We start from the raw sequence: 20,514 nt of genomic DNA, 5'->3' as shown, positions 1-20,514 counted from the left end.
CTCTTGATCCTCCCTACCCCAGACATATCACTTGCACTAAACTTGACTGTACTTTAAAGGATTTTTAATTGTCTGGGTTTGATATGTATTAAATCAATTATAGTGCTCTTTTTGGCTTCATTGACATATCAGGTTTATTGTATTCTTAATCCTGCAGGGTCAGAAAGAACCGTCAAACCATGAATTTTATAAATCAATCAATCAATATATCTATACATGTTTATATTTATTCCTACATATACAGTTTTCCTGTGTAACTGCATGAATTAGATCCTATAATCCAAGTCATTCACTTGTCATATCATGTGCTGTAGAAAAGCATTACTAAATGTATTATAAACTCTCTTGTTTCAAGGAGATAATTTTATTGTAGAAAACTGTTATAAAACTGTGCTAGTTATTTTGGGCCATCACTGGGATTCCTGATTCTGTTAAAGTTTAGCTAATAGCTCAGTTTTTTTGATAAACTTGTGACTAGAATATCCTGTATTCTGATTTGTTTTTAAACATGCACAGTTTACGGATAATGTTTGAATCAGGAAATTCTATTTTTTCACCTTTGTTTCCTGCTTCCCTTTCCTCTGCATGTTTAATTTCAGTTTCATATTTAATCATTTTCAAAGGAAATAAATTGCTTTAAAGGGGTTTCCTGATTTCTGCTATTATGCAGTTAGTCCTATTTTCATTTTACTATGGGCTCTTGTTTTGACAGAAAATGCTGTTAAATATACAAAGTGGGTTATTTCCATCGTATTTATTTTATTATAAAGACCATATGGTTTAAGATGAAAACTTTGCTTTACACACTAACTCCAATAAATCCAAATAATTTAATAATTTATACTTGAAACCAGAATACATTAAAATGTTACGTTGTTAATAATATTCAAATTGTAAAATAGCTGTTAACATGATCTGGAAACAGCAATGTAGGATATGTTTCCTTTATTTCTGTATAACTTAATTCTGAGAAAGCAGAATAATAAAATTTAAAGGACAAACTTTAAATAAAACTCTTTTGGGTAACAGTGTTATAACAATTTTTTTACTATTTTTTGTATATTCCGATTACTTAACATTAGTTTTTTTGTGTCAGTTTTTAGAATAATCAGGCAAGATTTTAGATTTTTTAAAACCACTCAAACTTCTTTGGCAATATTCCTGAAATAGCCATTAAATAGCCCTTGAAACTCTAAAATACATTAAAAATATACAAGTAGTAGGAAAAGCATATGTGCCTGTAATCCCAGCTACTTGGGAGGCTGAGGCAGAGAACTGCTTGAACCCAGGAGGCAGAGGTTGCAGTGAACCGAGACAGCGCCACTGTACTCTAGCCTGGGCGACAGAGTGAGACTCTGTCTCAAAAAAAAAAAAAAAAGAAAAAAAAAAAGCCAGGTGTGGTGGCGGACGCCTGTAGTCCCAGCTACTCGGGAGGCTGAGGCAGGAGAATGGCGTGAACTGGGGAGGAGAACTTGCACTGAGCCGAGATTGTGCCATTGCACTCCAGCCTGGGCGACGGAGCGAGACTCCATCTCAAAAAAAAAAAAAAAAAAAATGTATGATTAATACAGTAAGGGGTTCCTTATACAAGAAGCTTAATTTATTTACTGATGAAACTGTTTCATGTATATGATTAATTTTTCATAAGAGACCAATCCCTAGTATGTGCACTTAAAAATTTTACACTGACTAGACCAAATCCCTGTAACTTTTTAATAAAAACATTTATTTCATTGGAGAGCCTTATCTTTAAGGCACTTTCTTATGTTCTGTATCTGAGTTTTAGAGGGTTAAAGTACATTGTACCTCTTTGCCCCTTTTGCAGCCAGTTGAGAAATGCAAAAATCAGATAAATTGAGGTTGAAATATCAGCTTTTTTATTGAGTAAACATTGTTTTGAAGATGATGGTTTTTGTTTTGTTTTGTTTTTCCCTCATCCTTCTGCAAGAAGGCAGTGGTTTTGATATGGAACCATAGTGTGCTTCTTAGTACATAGCCTCTGAATTGACTTACCCACACAGGCAGTGCAGGACTACTACCGGCAGCTCCTTAGGATGTGTCAGAAAGCATCGATATGGACCTTCTTTGCAAATATGCAGATAGGCTGAGCAAAGCATATCCATTTAGTTGTCTCAAGGAGCTTCTCCAACGAAATGGGGAGTGATGAAGGGTAGAGAAAAACTAAGAGTGCAGTTACCCTAGCTGAACTTCCTCCTCTTCAAAACTCTAAGCAAGGAAATAAAAGTTCACTTCTGAGTAATGCTTTAAATTGTTTATATTGAGACTTTCTTTCAATTTTTACTCTTAAATGAATCCTAACCTTTATATATGTTGTATTTATATGTCTTTAAAAGCAGACTTTTGTGAAGAATGTTTCTCACTTTACCAGTTGTGTGCTATTAGTTATGGGCTCAAATCATTACAGTTTTTGAAGTTTACTTGTAATTGTATTGAAAGAAGTCATGTTTCTTTGGTTGTTGAAAATAGCTACTGTTGTTATTCTAGCTATGACATTAGTTAAATATTAATAATCCATAGCTATGATGACCAAATTGTTAGGGAAATGAAAAATTGCCCTGATTTCTCTAGTCCCTGCTTTCCTTGTCTGTGAAAAGATTGAGATTTTTCTCTAAGATGCTATCTAGATCTCCAGTTCAACCTCATGTAAACAAATAAAATTGTATTCTGATGAGAAATTCTATGAGTTATGTACTCCCTAAACACAAAGTACTTTTTGTGAACTACATTAAAATATGGATTGAGGGTCCCTATGAAAATAAACTTAGATTTTAAAAAAAGTGATTTTTCAGTTTACCTTGTAAATGATGAAATTAACATATATATATAGCAAAGTTAAGAAATATAGATTGCAAATAGGATCCAGGATTATTATGTGTACACACTTTACTAAATTATTGGATATAAATGCTGTGAGACCATGAGTTCTATTCACTTCTCCGGTAACGTGTACATATTTAATATCTGTCCACAGAGGCTTTAAAGTCTTTGTGGAGTATAAAATCTGATTGTTTCATTGTCTGTAAGTTTCAAAAGCTCTTAGCGAACAACAGTAGTTTTTTTTTTTGTTTTTTGAAATGGAGTTTCGCTCTTGTTGCCCAGGCTGTGTAGTGCAATGGTGCGATCTCAGCTCACCACTACCTCTGCCTCCTGGGTTCAAGAAATTCTCCCACCTCACCCTCCCGAGTGGCTGGAATTACAGGTATGTGCCACCATGCCAGGCTAATTTTGTATTTTTAATGGAGATGGGATTTCACCATGTTGGCAGGCTAGTCTCAAACTCCCGACCTCAGGTGATCTGCCCGCCTTGGCCTCCCAAAGAAAGTGCTAGGATTATAGGCATGAGCCACCGCTCCCGGCCAACAATACTCTGTTTGTTTGTTTGTTTATTTTTGAGATGCAGTCTCACTGTGTCGCCCAGGCTGGAGTGCAGTTGTGTGATCTCATCTCATTGCAACCACTGCATCCCAGGTTCAATCGATTCTCCTGCCTCAGCCTCCTGAGTAGCAGGGATTAAAGGTCCCTGCCACCACACCTGGCTAATTTTTATATTTTTAGTAGAGGTGGGGTTTCATCATGTTGGCCAGGCTGGTCTAGAATTCCTGACCTCGTGATCCGCCTGCCTTGGTCTCCGAAAGTGCTGGGATTACAGGTATGAGGCACTGCGCCCGGCCCAACAATACTTTTTAAATGAAGCTTGTATAACATTATTATGCCAATATTTGTATAACATTCTGTCATTTTCTGAGGAAGAATATTTATTCATCAATGTGTTTTAGTGTCAAGTAATGTATTAATCCAGACTTTCAATGTTCAAATCAGAAAGAAAAAAAACCCCTCACTTTTTTAAGGCCACATTTTGAGAAGATAACTTTTAAAACTAGTTTCTATCGTATGTAAGTAATTTTAACATTGTTTTAAGAGTTATGCCTAACGTCTTTAATTCATTATATGTTTAATAGTTTATTTTTAGTACTCATAATTAAGAAAAAATAATGATGTCAACCCTGTGAATAATATCTTTAACATGTTATCTTCTGTACGTTTGTATTTGCTAGATGGAAGATGGTGCCCCAAAGCATATCATCCAAATGACAGGATTTAAGATGGAAGAAAAAGAAGCGCTAGTCAAATTACTTTTAAAACTAGATTGCACTTTTATTAAGAGTGAGGTAAGAAACTTAGCAAAATGTTCAAGGTATATTTGAAAAATAACTAGAATTAAAATGCTGGCCTAACAATGATAAAATGCCTTCTTGATATTGTAACAATAAGAAGAATGTGTTATAAAGGCAGTCTTTAGTAACATTTCTTGATGTGGATTTTTCCCTCCAGAAATACAAAAATTGTACACATCTTATAGCTGAACGCCTATGTAAGAGTGAAAAATTTTTAGCAGCTTGTGCAGCAGGTAAGTTAACTGTCTTCCCCCAACTTTTGAAAACAATCTTCATGTTAAAGAAAAAGTATTTTATTCTCTGGAGAGATAGCATATTTATATATCAAACCTCAATGTGTTTTTCTGATATTTTTTGAAAATATTTAATTTTTTTTTTTTTGCTTATTCTTCTGAGTAAAATTCTGTAACACATGAAAAATGTATTAAATAGGCAAAAATATTTACCTCAACAAGGATTTAGTGTGTTTTATATAAGACAAAAAAATACATTAACTAAAAGACTGGCACAAAATGTCAAAATCTTAAGCTTTTGTTAAAGTCTCAGCTGTTTTCAGTCAAGTTTTCTTTCATCTGTCATTTGATACAGTCAGTGCTTTTGTTCTCTCTCTGCTGCTTCTATCTATATTATGAAACAATGGTCATACTATTTTATTTTTCTAAGATATTAAATTCTATAGATCCAAATTAAGACTTAGTCTTCTCCTGTATCGTTTTGTAATTTATAGCTTTCTCTATTTTTATAGCTTTCTGTATTGTGATTGATCTAACATATCATTAGTCTACTGATTGCAAAAAAAAAAAAAAAGTGTGTGTAACTTGGGTGAATTTATCCTTTTTTAGATTAACTTACAAGGAAAACACTTGCATTCGTTTTTAACTTTACAAATGAAAACATACATTGTCCATAGTGTTCAAAAAGATCATTGATGCCCAGATAAAGAAACTGTTGGTTGCGTGCGGAGGCTCATGCCTGTAATCCTAGCGCTTTGGGAGGCCAAAGCAAAAGATCACTTGTGCCCAGGAGTTTTAAGATCAGCCTGGGCAACGTAGCGAGATCTCATCTCTTAAAAAAAAAAAAAAAAAAAAGTTATAAAATGACCTGAAAAATTCCTTAACTCAATAAATTTGTTTTACAGAGTAATAATGCTGTGAACAATATTGGAAAAGCTGTTAGCATAGGAGGAAGAATATAAATCTAACCCAAAATAGTGAATAATGATAGTAATAATAATTCAAGTAATACCACATTTTATTTTGGATTTTAAAGCTTTAGATTTATGTTTAGAATTATAGAATTGTAATTTAGAATTATATTTAAATGAAACTATAATTATAACTAAGTTATAACTATGGAATTATATTTAGAATTACAATTATTTGTCATGGAAAAGATTACATACAGTGTTCAGTGATATTGTAAGCCTCTCACTATCAAAAAATTTCCCCAAAATGCATAGTTCAAAGATAATGTTAGCAGTGTCGCTTAAGAGTCTTATCTTGAAAAAGGTTGACTTTTATTTTATAATTGATCTTCGTTGTTTATCATTTATCAGAACCAAAATTCCTTTGTGACTGACAGCTCATTTGCTTTCTAGGAAAGTGGATACTAACCAAGGACTATATAATTCATAGTGCCAAAAGTGGCAGATGGCTTGATGAAACAACTTATGAATGGGGATATAAAATTGAAAAAGATTCCCGTTATTCACCTCAAATGCAATCTGCACCTAAAAGGTGGCGTGAAGAACTGAAACGCACTGGTGCTCCAGGAGCCTTCCACAGATGGAAAGTTGTCCTCCTTGTTAGAACTGATAAGCGAAGTGATTCTCTTATAAGGTAGGATGTAATTACATAAAAGCTAAAGCAATTCGTGAGAAAATAATTTTGATTTGTATGAGTACTTTCTGTATTTTTTTGCAATTATTAGCCCAAATGAGCCATGGTGATTTACTCCAATCTCCTAGGTAAGCCATTATGCTCTTTTAGACTTATGTGTCTTTCATAGAACAAAATCTACTTTACAATATTGTTTTAGATTATTCTGGATATCTCTATTTTACTTTCCATGTTATTCCTTTTGACCAACTCAAGCAAAACAAAAAAGGAAAACTAATTGGGAGGTTTTTGTTTCTAGTTTTGAAGCACTTTTAGACTTGCAATTATCACAAAAGCATCATTCTGGGTTTATGTAATGCTGTCTTCATTATTCATACTGATTTCATCATAATTTTATTTCATGTCCTTGGCATATTTTTGAAAGCTTTTTTATTGGGTAAACTGCATTCTAAGACTGCTGTTACTTTTTTTATGGCAAGAGGGTGGGGAGTGTTTTTGTCTCCGTTAGTTAAATGTAATTTATAATCAATAAAATGCACACAAATTAAGGGTATGTTTTGATGAGTTTGGACAAATTGATGCACCCATGTTACCCTCACTATAATCAAGATCTGTTCCATGTACATTATCCTATAATGTTCTCTTGTGTCCTTGAACATTTAGTTCTGTACCACCAACACTGGGCAACCACTAATTTCCTTTTTATCACTGTAGACTAGATTTGTCCTTTTTAAGAGGTCCTTATGAAGGGGATCATACTTAAATACTGCTTTGATACAGCTTCATTTGCCTAGCACAGTATTATTAAGGTTCATCCATTTTGTGTATGCCAACAGTTCATTCCTTTTTGTTGCTGAGTAGTAGTCTACTCTATGAATATGTTACAGTCTGTTTATTCACATATTGGTAGATATTTGGGATATTTTTTGTCTTTGCTAATATAAATTGAGCTGCTATGAACATTTGGGTACAAGTATTCATGTAGACATGTTTTTAGTTCTTCTGGGAAATATCTCAGAATGAATTTATGCTATTTTAGATGGCAATTGTGTGTGTAACATTATAAGAAAATGCCAAACTGGCCAGGCATAGTGACTCAGGTCTGTAATCCTAGCACTTTGGGAGGCCAAGACAAGAGGAGATTACTTGACCCCAGAGTCTTAGATCAGCCTGGGCAACATGGCGAGACACTGTCTGTACAAAAAAATTTTTTTTTTTTTTTTTTTTTTTTTTTTTTTTTGGCAAATTAGCCAGGCTTGGTGATGCATGTCCTAGTCCTAGCCACTTGGGAGGCTGAGGTGGGAAGATAGCCTAGAGCCCAGGAGTTGGAGGCTGCAGAGAGCTATGAACTATTTTTCAAAGTAGTACCATTTTATATTCCCAGTAGTGGTGTATGAGAGTTCCAGTTGCTCTGCAGTTATTTTGGCACTATTACTGAAAATCAGTTGACTATGTATGTGTGGTCTATTTCTGGACTTCCTGTTTGGTTCCAGTGATCTCTATATCTAACTTACCAACACTACACTGTTTTGATTACTGTATCTTTATAGTGAGTCTTGAAATTAGGTACTATGAGTTTCTTAATCTTTTTAAAAGTTGTTTTAGTGAATCTGGATTCTTTGTATTTCCATAGACATTTTTATAATCACTGTCAGTTTCTGTGAAAATGCAAACTGGTATTTTGATTGGGATTGTATTTTATAGGTCAAATCTTAAAAATATTGAGTCTTCCTATTAGTGAACTATGTATCTCTCCACTTATTCTTTAATGTCTTATAGTTCTCATTATATAAATCTTGCACATATTTTATTAAATTTATTCCTAGGTATTTTGTGTTTTGGGGTGCTATTATAGATTGCTCTTAAACTTTTTATCTGTGTCTTTTGAGATAATTTGCTTTTCTTCTTTATTTTCTTAATGTGTTGAATTATACTTGATTGATTCTTATTTGTGTATTTATTTATTTATTTATTTATCTATTTTGAGACGGAATCTCGCTGTGTCGCCCAGGCTGGAGTGCAGTAATGCAATCTCAGCTCACTGCAAGCTCTACCTCCTGGGCCATTCTCCTGCCTCAGCGTCCTGAGTAGCTGGGACTACAGGCACCCGCCACCATGCCCGGCTTATTTTTTGTATTTTTTAGTAGAAACGGGGTTTCACCGTGTTAGCCAGGATGGTCTCGATTTCCTGACCTCTTGATCCACCCACCTCTGCCTCCCAAAGTGCTGGGATTACAGGCGTGAGCCACTGTGCCCGGCCACTTGATTGATTCTTAAATGCTAAACCAAACTTGTATTCTTGAGATAAACTACTTCATCATGGTGTATTTTTTTCTGGTTCATTTTTAATAGTTTTCTGATTCTATCTGCAAGTTTTTTAAAATGATTTTTGTATCCTAAACCTGATAAATGAAATCTATGTAAATATCTAAACTTAATGTCATGTTTAATGGTGAAAGATGTTTTTCCTTATGATTGGTAACAAGGCAAGGATGCTGAATCTTACAGTTTCTGTTTAGACTTTACTAGATGTACTAGCCATTGCAATAAGCCAGAAAAAGAAATGAGGCATAAAATTGCAAAGAAATAAAAATAATTGTCTTTATTTCCAAAGACATGGTTGTATACTAAAAAATTTAACCAAGATACTAGAACTAGTGAATTTAGCGAGATCAAAAGACAGCAGATCACTGTATAAAATTTAATTGCATTCTTATGTACTAGCAAAGAGCAATTGGAAGTGAAATTTCAATACTCATTTTGGTTTTATTAATTTTCTCTGTTATTTCTTATTTCATTGATTTCTGTCCTTGGTTTTATTATTTCCATCCTTGCTTTAGGCTTAATTTGCTTTGGTTGGTTTTTTGTTTTTGAGGTAAAAACTTGGATCACTGATTTTAGACCTATTTTTCTGTTAGTTGCCCCCAAACATTGCTTTATCTACATCACACAAATTTGTATTAATCGTGTTTGCTTTTTTATTAAATTCAGAGTATTTTTAAATTTTCTTTTTTGTTTCTTCTTTGACCCATTGATTACTTACAAGTTTATTATTTAATTCCCAATTACTGATAAAATAACTTAATTTTCTAACTGTAATTTTGGATTAGTCATTACTTCTGTTAGTCCTATCAGCTTTTGCTTTACATATATTGAAGTCCTGTTATCAGTTGCATATGTATTTTGTCAATGGCCCTGATTTTGTAATTTTTGTTTATATTTTCTATTACCTCAAATACTTGTCATTGTGTCCTTTGACCAACATTTCCCATTCCCCCACCTCCAGCCTTTGGTAACCACCATTCTGCTGTCTGCACCTATGTGTTCAACTTTTTTAGGTTCTATAAATCTAATTTTTTTTAGACTTTCACATATAAGTTAAAAATAGTATTTGTCTTTCTGTGCTGGGATTGTTCACTTAGCATAATGTCCTCCAGTTCATCCATGTTGTTGCAGATGATATAATTTCTCTTTCTAAAGTCTGTATAGTATTCTATTGTGTATATATACTATATTTTTTATTCATCCATTTATATACACTTTAGGTTGGTTTTATAACTTGACTGTTGTGAATAATGCTGCAGTAAATATGGGAGTGCAGATAGCTCTTTAACATACTGGTTTCAGATCCTTTTGGTATATATACAAATGTAGGATTGCTGGATTATATGGTAACTCTGTTTTTAGTTTTTTGAGGATCATTTATGCTGTTTTCCATAATGGCTGTTTTAATTTCCATTCCCAACAACTAGGGAATACCAGGGCTCCCTTTTCTCTATATCTTCACTAATAATCATCTTTTTGATAATAACCATTCTGAGAGAACTGAGATATAATTTTCATTTTCCTAATGATTAGTGATATAGAGCATTTAAAAATTTATCTGTTGGCCATTTGTTTATCTTGTTATGAGAAGTGTCTATTCAGATCCTTTGCCCATTTTTAATCAGGTTGTTTTCTTGTTATTGAGTTGAGTTCCTTGTATTTGGATATTAACCCTGTTTTACATGTATGGCTTTAAAATATTATCTCCCATTCCACAGATTGCCTCTTCATTCTGTTAAATGTTTCCTTTGCTGTGCAGAAGCTTTTTAATTTTATGTAACCTCACTTTTCTGTTTTCATTTTTGTTGGCTAAACTTTTGGAGTCAAATCCAAAAATTATTGCCCAGACCAATGTCCTATAGTTTATCCCCTGTGTTTTTTTCTAATAGTTTTGCAGTTTCAGGTATAAAGTTTACAGTTTTTCTTTTTTTTTTTTGAGACAGAGACTTGCTCTGTCGCCCAGGCTGGAGTGCAGTGGCCAGATCTCAGCTCACTGCAAGCTCCGCCTCCCGGGTTTACGCCATGCTCCTGCCTCAGCCTCCCGAGTAGCTGAGACTACAGGCGCCCGCCACCTCGCCCGGCTAGTTTTTTGTATTTTTTAGTAGAGACGGGGTTTCATCGTGTTAGCCAGGATGGTCTCGATCTCCTGACCTCGTGATCCGCCCATCTCGGCCTCCCAAAGTGCTGGGATTATAGTCTTGAGCCACTGCACCCGGCCAATGTTTACAGTTTTTCAGTGTAAATTCTATTTTGTCTTATAGGAGTGTAGCTAGTCCTGCTCTTTTGGTTTTCATTTACATGGAGTATCCTTTTCCATCCCTTCATTTTCACTCTGTGTGTCCTTAGAGGTGAAGTTAGTCTCCTGTAGGCAGCACATAGTTGGCTTTTTTTTTTTTTTTTTTTTTTTTTTTTTTTTTGCTTTTTTTGCTTTTTCAATCTATTCAACCTGTCTATATCTTTTGTTTGGAGAAGTTAATCCATTTATGTTTGGGGTAATTATCAGTGGGTAACTACTGCCATTTTGTAGTTTGTTTTCCAGTTTATTTGTATATACTGTGTTTATTTGTATGTTTCTGTCTTCCATTTTGGTTTGATGGTTTTCTCTAGTGGTTTGCATTGATTCCCTTCTGCTTATGTTTTGTGTGTCTAGTAGAGATTTTCCTTTGTGGTTACCATGTAGTTATATAAAACATTTTATTCTTATAACACACTATGTTAAACTGATAACTTTGGTAACATATAATAATTCTACATGTTTACTCTCCCCCATTTTGTGTTTTGATGTCAAAATTTATATTATTTTCTAATTTGTATCCCCTGACGATTGTAGCTATGGTTGTTTTGATAGATTTGTCTATTAACCACTGCACTAGAGATAAAATTGCTTCACACACCACCATTTTAGTCCAGAATATTGTGAATATAATTCTACATTACTTAGATTGTTAAGTTTTATACTTTTGTATGTTTTATGTTATTGATTCGTGGCCTTTTGATATAACGTAAAGAACTTTCTTTCATAATTCGTATCAGTCAGGCCTTGTCATGATAAACTACTTTACTTTTTGTTTGGGAAATTTTTAATTTCTCTGTTATTTCCGAAGAACAGTTTAGCCAGGTAAGTAAGGTATTGGCAGTTTTTTTCCTTTATCACTTTGAGTGTATCATGGGACTCTTTCCTGACTTGAAGTGTTTCTGCTTTCACATCCACTGGTAATTATGTTCAGACTCTTGTGTGTGATATGTTTCTTATCTCCTACTGCTTTCATAATTTTTTTTTGTCTTTGATTTTTGATAATTTGATTACTATATACCTTGGTATACTCCTTCGGGTTAAATTTGATTAGAAACCACTATGCTTCTTGTCCCTGGATGTGGCCATCTTTTCCCAGATTTCAGAAGTTTTCAGCCATTATTTCCATAAACATGCTTTCTGGTTCTTTTGCTCTATCTTCTGCTGACCTAATTTTATGCAGTTATTAGGTCTCATAATTCCCATTGACTTCATCCTTTTGGGTTTTTTTGCTTTGCTGACTGGAAAATTATTTGAACTCACTGATTCTTTCCTCTTGTTTGATTAAGCCTGCTGTTGTTGAAGCCTTCTGTTGCATTTTTCACTTTAGTAATTATATTCTTCATCTCCAGAATTTCTGTTTTGTTTTTGTTTATTCTTTTTATTTCTTTGTCAGACTTCTTGTACATGTATTGTTTTCCATATTTTAGTTTTTAATCTGTATGTTCTTGTATTTTACTGATTTTTTTTTTTTGAGATGGAACCTCACCCTGTCACCCAGGCGGGAGTGCAGTGGCACAATCTTGGCTCACTGCAACCTTCTTCTCCTGGGTTCAAGCAAATCCCCTGCCTCAGCCTCCTGAGTAGCTGGGATTACAGGCACCGGCCACCACGCCTGGCTAATTTTTTTTGTATTTTAGCAAAGATGGAGTTTTGCCGTGTTGGCCAGGTTGGTCTTAAACTGCTGACCTTAAGTGATCCACCTGCCTTGGCCTCCCAAAGTGCTGGATTACAGGCATAGGCCACTAAGCCTGGCCTGAACTTCTTTAAAGGGATTATTCTTTGTCTATCTTTCTGTAGATCTATAGATCTCCATTCCTTTAGAGTCCTTTGTTGGAGCTTTGTTAATTTCTTTGGAGGTGCCCTGATTCTTTGTAATCTTTGAGTTTTTGCATTGGTCTCTTCATTTGTGGAGACAGCCACCTTGTCCAGCTTTTACAGGTGTTCCTTGGCAGGGATATAATTTCACTGTTTAGTGATCACTGGGAGATCACTGCTTGTGATTCTGTATGGGCTGGTGATGACTCCAAGCAGGTAGAGCTTGCTTTCTGGTACTCTGTATGGCTGGGCTGCTACCTTTGCATTGATTTTGGAGAGGAGACTGTACTGGCTGGGCTCTGCTGTTAGGCAAAACCACTGGCTGAGCTCTGCAATCAGGCAGAGCTGCAGGCTAGGCACTGCAGTTGCCTTCAGTTGGGCCAGGGTCAGGATGTATTCCCTGGCTAGGTATACCAATATTTGAGATCTGCAGTTGGACAAGGTTGCAGATTGTACTCCAAGATTAAGTAGAATTGCTGCTTAAGATGGATGGGCCTAACTGCTATGCTTAGTACAAATTACAACTGGGGTTTGCCTCACAGCCTTGGTGGGGTCTTGAGGTGGGCTTTGAAGCTGAGCTGAGCACTGTTCAGAGTTCTGAGTATGGCAGAACTAGCCTCTGTACTTCACTGAAATACACTGTGGTTGGCATCTCCTTCCCTGAATGGAGTCTTTGGATGTGTGTTAAGGCTGTACTGAATGCTGTTTAAACTCCCACATATGGCAGAACTAGTCCCCACTCTGCTGAAATGCAGTGTCGTGGTCCTTTCCCTTCCTAAGAAGAATCTTGGCATGAATGTTGAGGCTGCGCAAAGTGCTGTTGAAATTCCCAGTTGTGGCATAACTAGCCCCTGGTTTCTTATATTGGTGGTGTGGTGAGTGTCTCACGCCCTGGGTGAGACCATGGGGTAGGGTTTGAGGCTGGGCCTGGAGGCTGCCCGTCTAGGGATTTGCGCCAGGTAGAACATCCCACAATAGCTTTGCAGGTGCTATGCTGTTGACTGATACTTCTGGTTTGGTGCCATTAATGGCAGGTATGTTGCGCCACCACCAAGATTTGTGCACTGGTTTTTGTGAGCTCTACCTCCTCGTTTTGTTTCTATCTGACCCCAGGTTGTCTAGCTGTGCCATTACCCCTTGTCCTCCCTTTGAAGTGATACCCGAGTGGACTTCCTGAGATGTTATCTCAGAATTCTATAAAAGCACGATGCCCGCCTCCAGTTCTCTTTGCCTACAGTAGTAACCATGAGCCCTGGAGGATCCTTTCTCTGTGGCACTGTGCCAACTTGGGTAAGGGAGAGGTGTGATGGGTCAAAGTGAGACCGTTTGCTTTTGCCCTTTCACTGTTTTTATGAAGTTCTGTGGTTTATGCAGGTATCCCAGGCTTGATATTAATTGGATTTGTCTAATACTAATATAGCCACTTTAGTGCTCCTTTAAGAAACATCAGCATGTACATCATTTTATATTCTTTCACTTAAAATGGGTTTCTTGTAGACATTCTAGAGTTGTGTCTTAAAAATGTAATTTGGTGATTTCTGCCTTTAATTGCACTGTTGAGGACATGTACATTTAATTAACAAATTGAATTAAATCTAGTACCTTGCTGGTTATTTTCTTCTCATCTGCCCTTATTTTCTTCTTCTTCTTCTTTTTTTTTTGGATGGAGTTTGACTCTGTCGCTCAGGCTGGAGTGCAGTGGCTCTATCTTGGCTCACTGCAACCTCTACCTCCCGAGTTCAAATGATTCTCCTGCCTCAGCCTCCCGAATAACTGGGATAACAGGTGCACATCACCATGCCCGACTAATTTTTGTGTTTTTATTGGAGATGGGGTTTCACCATGTTGGCCAGGCTGGTCTCGAAGTTCTGAGACCAGGTGATTTGGCTGCCTTGGCCTCCCAAATGCTGAGATTACAGGCGTGAGCCCGTGCACCCAGCCATCCCATCATTTATTTATTCTGCTTTCCCTTTTTCCTTGACTTCTTTTCCACTAGTTGAGTGTTTTTAATGGTTTCCTTTAATGTCTGTATTAGATCTCTTTATTTAATGGTTGCTCTAGTATATACAGTGTCCATCTTTAACTGTTCATAGTCAAATGTCAAATAGTATCTTTTTGCATGTAGTGCAGAAACCCTAAAACAATATACAGTTGAACAGTGTGGGATTAGAGTGCTGACCCCCTATGCAGTTGAAAATTCATGTATAACTTGACTCCCCAAAAACGTAACTACTAATAGCCTACTGTTGACTGGAAGCCTTACTGATGACATAAACAGTTAACATAACTTTTGTTATATGTATAAGAAAATCATAAGGGAGAGAAAATATATTTACTATTCATTAAGTGAAAGTGGATCATCATAAATGTCTTCATCCTTGTTGCCTTCATGCTGAGTAGGCTGAGTAGTAGGAAGGGTTGGTTTTCCTGTCTCAAGGGTATCAGAGGCAAAAGAGGTGGAAGGGGAGGCAGGAGAGGCAGACACACTTGGTGTGTAACTTTTGTGGACCTGTGTTGTTCACGAGTCAACTGTATTTCCATTTGTTCTTCTTATCCTTTTTTCTATTGTTGACCTTTTTGTATTATAAACTTCCAAATACATTGGTAATATTTTACTTTTGCTAGTCATTTACTTTTAAGATGATTTTAATGAAATATATGTTCAATATTTGACTTCATTTTTACCATTTCCTGGCATTAGTTTCTTTGTGTAGCTCCAGATTTTCCTCTGGTATCACACTTTTTTTTGCCTAAAGAACTCCTTTTAACAGTTCTTATAATGTAAGTGTGCTGGGAATGATTTATCTCATTTTTTAATTGAGAAGGTGTTTAATTTTGGAAGATATTTTCACTGCATATAGAATTATGGATCGACAATTTTTGCATTTTAATTCATAATTATAAAGATTCTGTTCCATTTTCTTCTGGCTTACATAGTTCTGATGAGAAGTCAGCTGTCATTCTTTTCTTCTCTTTGTTTCATTTTGTCTTCCCTGGTTTTCTTCAAGATTTTCTCCTAGCCATTGGTTTTTACTAGTTTGATTATGATGTGTAGTACAGTGCTTGTGTTTGTGTATTTTATTGATTTATTTTGCTTGAGGATCTCTGAACTTGTGTATGTGGAGTTTTTTGGTTTTTTATTAAATATGATACTCTCCAGCCATTATCTTTTTAAATATTTCTTCCTTCATGTTGTTCTTCTGGAACTCCATTGCATGCTTTTTAAACTATTTGATTATTTTCAATAGCTATTGCATGATTTATTCTTTTTTAAAAAAAAGTTTTAGTTGGGATAATTCTATTGACCAATCTTAAAATTCAGTGATTCCTTTTTCAGTTGTGTTCAGTCTGCAGATGAGCTTGTCAAAGAAATTATTTGATATAATGCCTTTTATTTCTACCGTTTCCATTGAACTCTCCAATGAATTCCTCATTTCTTCAAGTACGTTGTCCACTTTTTCCATTAGTTCCTTTAACACATCAGTCATAGTTACGTTAAAGTTGTTTTCTGATAATTTCAACATGTGGGTCATATTTCAGTTTATATTGTTGATTCCTTTCTCTTGACAGTGGTTTGGTTTTCTTCTTGCCTGTTTTGTATGTTGAGTATTTTTTATTGCATGCCAGATATCATATGTACAAGAATATTGATAGAGGCTGATGTGAATAATATTTATATCTAAAAAGTAGGCCCACCTCTTCTATAAGGTCGTTAGTATGGGTAATTGAGTTAATCTTGTCAGTTATTGAGCTAGTGCTATGGTGAATGTTGTTGCCTTCCCCCCTCCCCGCCCCGCCAAAGCTTATGTTGAAATTTAATTGCCATTGTGACAGTATTGGAAGGTGGTGCCTTTAATAAGGAATTAATGCCATTATCATGGCACTGGCTTAGTTATAAAAGTAAGCTCTTACATGGTCTCTCTTGCTCTTCTGCTTATCTCCATGGGATGATGCAGCAGGAAAGTCCTCATCAGATGCTCTTAGAGTTTCTGAAAGTCCAAGAATTAAAACTTATTTTTCTTACAAATTGCCAAGTCTTCAGTATTCTGTTATAGCAGCAGAAAACGACAAGACAGCTGAATTTGAGTATTGTTAATTCTATAATCACCATCAGTGCATCACTTCAGCTTACAGCAGTGGGCTCCACTTTCTTTGTGCTTATTATGGGGACTGGACTGGAATGCTGGAGGGTTTCTCATCACTATTCTTGCTCTGCCCTAGCTTTCAGCAATCCTTGGACTACTAGGTCATAGAAGGTGTCTCTTTTCATACTCTTTGTTTCTCTGTTGTTACTCAGCTTCAGATCGAGGGTGTGGGTAGATATATTCCCAGTTTTGCTAGACAGATTTCACCCTTAAGCATTTTCTGTACCATTGGTCCCTGGGTTTGGGTCTTTCTCAGCGTTTGTGTATCAGCCTTCCGTGGCAGCTAAATTCTGCCTTGTACATATAGGCTGTGGCCTGGGCAAGAGGGTTTCCAGCCTCTCCTCCAGTATTAGATCTCTGCTGTGTATTGATACAAGATCTGGGACCTAAGTGAAATTACTGCTGCTCCTTCAGGGAAGATGTTTTTTGCTTCTATCCCTCATCCAGAAACAGTGGGTATTTTTCCCCGGCTGGGCAGCAGCAGATTTTCCTAACCCTTCCCTAAGGGCAGGTAAGTTTTATTTCTACCCCTCCAAGAGAAGAAGTGCATCTTTTCCTAGGTCCAAGGGCAAGACTGTCTTTTCTTACCCAGGTGACTTAAGGCTTTTGCTTTGTATGAGAGAACGGTCTGGAGAAGTGGGCCTGGTTTTATATCTATCCATTAATGGCAGCCAGTCACCACTGGCCTGCTTATGCTGTCAAGGAGAGCTCCCTGCATTTCTCACCTGCCCTCAGTCTTTTTCATGAGCATTTAATGGAGTCATGTGGCAAAGAGCTTGCTAGCGAGGACAAGTTTCCCTTATGTCACGGACTTTGAGTTTTCTGAACTGTGATGCTAGCTATAGTTGCCCCTAAATTTTGTAAACTATTTAATTTTTACATGTTTTTATGAGAGATGTGTTGCTCCTTTGATCTGCCAAAAGTGAAATAGTTTGGGTGTCCAGTCCCTTCATAAAAGAGCTTATCCCTCTTCAGAAATCACCTTACTAGGTTGACTTGTTACCTTGGTTTTCTGATGGGGTCAATAAAAGTTAGGATTTTGTAGATTATTTGACTTTTTCTTATTGTTAGGTGGTAGCCTCTCTTGTGGCTTTCTGAAGCCTAAGCAGAAAAGCAGAACTTCATGAAATTTTTGTGATGTATGTCTCTCCTTGTGTGTGTCTTCTTAGTCTAAATGTAAAATGTATTTTTTAGTTTGTTTTTTTCTAATTTTGTTTTTTTATTTTGTAAAATGTATTTCTTAACATAGATCAAGGCTAATTTTGTTTTTTTAAGTAGTTCAAGGCTAAAATTTTTTGAAAGCTCACTTTTTAGGAGTGTTTGCAACTGGTTCCATATTTTGTGGTCCAGAATTACTTTCTTGGGAGTACATTACCTTTGAGAATAGCTGCTTTCTTAGACTTCTTTCATTATTCTTTTGGTTTATTGACATGACTTTTCCTTAGGGAATACTTTAATATTCTTGATCCCTAAAAGCCTTTCCTTTATCAAGAAATGGATGGGTAGAAAGACTACTATGACTTCTTAAATATCTGCTCTGAACAATTTATAATTTAAGAAATTACTGCAGTATTCTCTGTGATCCTCAATTGCCCAAAGAAATTAGTCCCTATTAGAAAAGGTCATTCATACTCCTAAGAAATAATTAATTTAGATAATTTGACTAAATAAACTCAAATTTTCTAATACTTTTATACCATTTACATTTTTATTTAGAGTTTTGGAGGCTGGAAAGGCAAATGTTATTTTACCAAAAAGTTCACCAAGTGGAATAACTCATGTGATTGCCAGTAATGCAAGAATTAAAGCTGAGAAAGAAAAAGATAACTTTAAGGCTCCATTTTATCCAATTCAGTATCTAGGGGATTTTCTTTTAGAGGTAAGTAAAATAAATAGTAAACATTTTATTTTGTTTCGTGCATTCATTTTATAAAATATCAATATAGTAAAATATATATTAAAGTTGTGTTCTAAATTTTGAAAATATATTGATAGTAATTTAAATGATACTTTTTAAAGTCAATGGCTCTCAATTACTTAAATATTCATGAATACTTCCTATAGATTTGAAAGAAGCTTACTTGTTTAACATTAAGTATTTTAATGTCAGTATAAATAAAACAGTAGAATATATAGTATTATATAGTATTGTATGAGAATTTGGGGGTTATTTTTCCTTTGGAAAAGAGAGAGCTATTTCTAAGGGTTTAGAAATAACTGTCCTGTCCTATTCCCCTACATCCTCCTCCTTACTTGGTGTGGATAATGCTCCTCAAGTTGTTTGAATGGGCATCAGACCCTAGAAGAAACTGTCCAGGAGATATGCAAACAAGAATTTTAAGAGCACTCAGGGTAGAAGAGAACCCTTAGTATGTCCAAAAACGACCTTGATATAGGAAAAAATCATCTTCATTGTTTCCCATCTTGTAGATACCATTATGTTTTATCTAATACTTTATGTCAGAGGTCTGGGAATTACCCTTAAAATCTTTCTCTCCCTTACTCCTCACATCTGTCAACTTACTAAATCTTACTGATTTTATCTCAAATATTTCTTGAATCAAGCTACTTCTCTCCTTCTGTACTAACATCATACTGAATTTACCGTGTTTCCTCTGCACTTCTGTACTAACATCATACTGAGTTTATCATCTTTCCTCAGCACTCCTGGAATAGGCTTATGATTATTCTTCCTGTAACTGCCTTTTTACTCTAATTTCCTAGTTACTCTTTCCTTTTCCTTTAGTGTATTCTAGTTCATTCAGAAAGAGCAGTCAAAATGCTGTTTCTAAAACAATGTTGATCTTGTCATTCATCTACGTAAAGCCCTTCAATGGCTTTCCATTGCTCTTCGGACAAAGTGCTGAATCTCTAATATGGCTTACAAGTTCCCACAGGGTTCCTGTCATTTCTCTCTTTTCAATTGTATCCTGCTTCACTCTTATCTATGCTCACTATGCTATATGAAAACTCCTCCCAATTTCTTAAATAAGCTAAGCTACTCCTAACTCAGTGTCTTCTCGAAAGATATTTTCTCCTCCTGAAAAGTTATTCTCCACTACACCTTTCACTCTCTGGGTCTTCCTGCCTTCTACTCATCTTTCAGGTTCCTGTTACAGTGTTACTCTACAGGGAAGCCTCCTTGATCCCCTTACTCAGTGAAGTTCACCTATGTGTTCTCATAGCATTATTTAACTTGGTACTCCCTACAATTACAGTTAAGTAATTGACTGATTATTTGATTAATGTCTGTTTCCCCATGTAGACCAAAAGCTCCTTGTCATCAGGCATCATGTCTGTCTTTTCCATTTTTATATTCCGATCACCTCACAAAGAGCCTGGCACATGGGCTCTCATTCAATATTTGTTAATAGAGAATTTGTGAAAGATGTTTGAGTCTTCCAAAAATACGTGCAATATATCATTATGTAGTTGCCTTTCCCTAATGAGTAGCAGCAATGTATGTTGGAAATTTGACCTTAGTTCAAGGAATGGGTCTGCTTGGACTATAGATAATCTCATTGTCCTTGACAGTCATTAGTTAGGAATGAGCATGTGAACCAATTCTGATCAATGGGTAAGGAAAAGAGGTATGTAAGAGCTTCTAGGAAGTTGCTTTCTCATAATGAGAAGAAAGCCACTGACGGGCTGACTCCTGCTAGATATGAACACAGAAGAATGTAGCCTGAAATACTACTGGTTAACCATGAAAAGAACTAGATTTATGGTGAAACCAGCCCTGTAGTTAGCAGAGTGTAGAGACAGAATCTAGACCCTGGCGCTACTTAAGTTGCTGGATTAAACAACACCGAAACCTGTTTTACCATTAGACCACATTGCTCTTCTGTGTGGTAATTAATTTCCAAGTTGTTTAAGTTAGTTTGGGTTGGTTTTCTATT

The 20,514-nt window shown here is 35.7% G+C and overlaps 1 protein-coding gene across 4 annotated transcripts in view; it reads left to right on the top strand.

Annotated features, from left to right (window-relative positions):
- Nucleotides 1-20,514, top strand: part of SLF1 (SMC5-SMC6 complex localization factor 1) — a 77,053-nt gene that overhangs the window by 5,039 nt on the left and 51,500 nt on the right. For all 4 annotated transcript variants that reach the window (XM_050794289.1, XM_050794287.1, XM_050794288.1 and 1 more), the window contains exons 2-5: nt 4,077-4,190; nt 4,354-4,429; nt 5,794-6,034; nt 18,332-18,494. In XM_050794289.1, the coding sequence (XP_050650246.1) occupies nt 4,077-4,190; nt 4,354-4,429; nt 5,794-6,034; nt 18,332-18,494 (594 nt within the window). The remainder of the gene's footprint in view (nt 1-4,076; nt 4,191-4,353; nt 4,430-5,793; nt 6,035-18,331; nt 18,495-20,514) is intronic.

This window comes from Macaca thibetana, chromosome 6 (assembly GCF_024542745.1).
Source record: "Macaca thibetana thibetana isolate TM-01 chromosome 6, ASM2454274v1, whole genome shotgun sequence".
Classification (NCBI taxonomy): domain Eukaryota; kingdom Metazoa; phylum Chordata; class Mammalia; order Primates; family Cercopithecidae; genus Macaca; species Macaca thibetana.
Note: the sequence above shows the minus strand (reverse complement) of the source record. Positions and strands in the feature narration are given on the sequence as shown.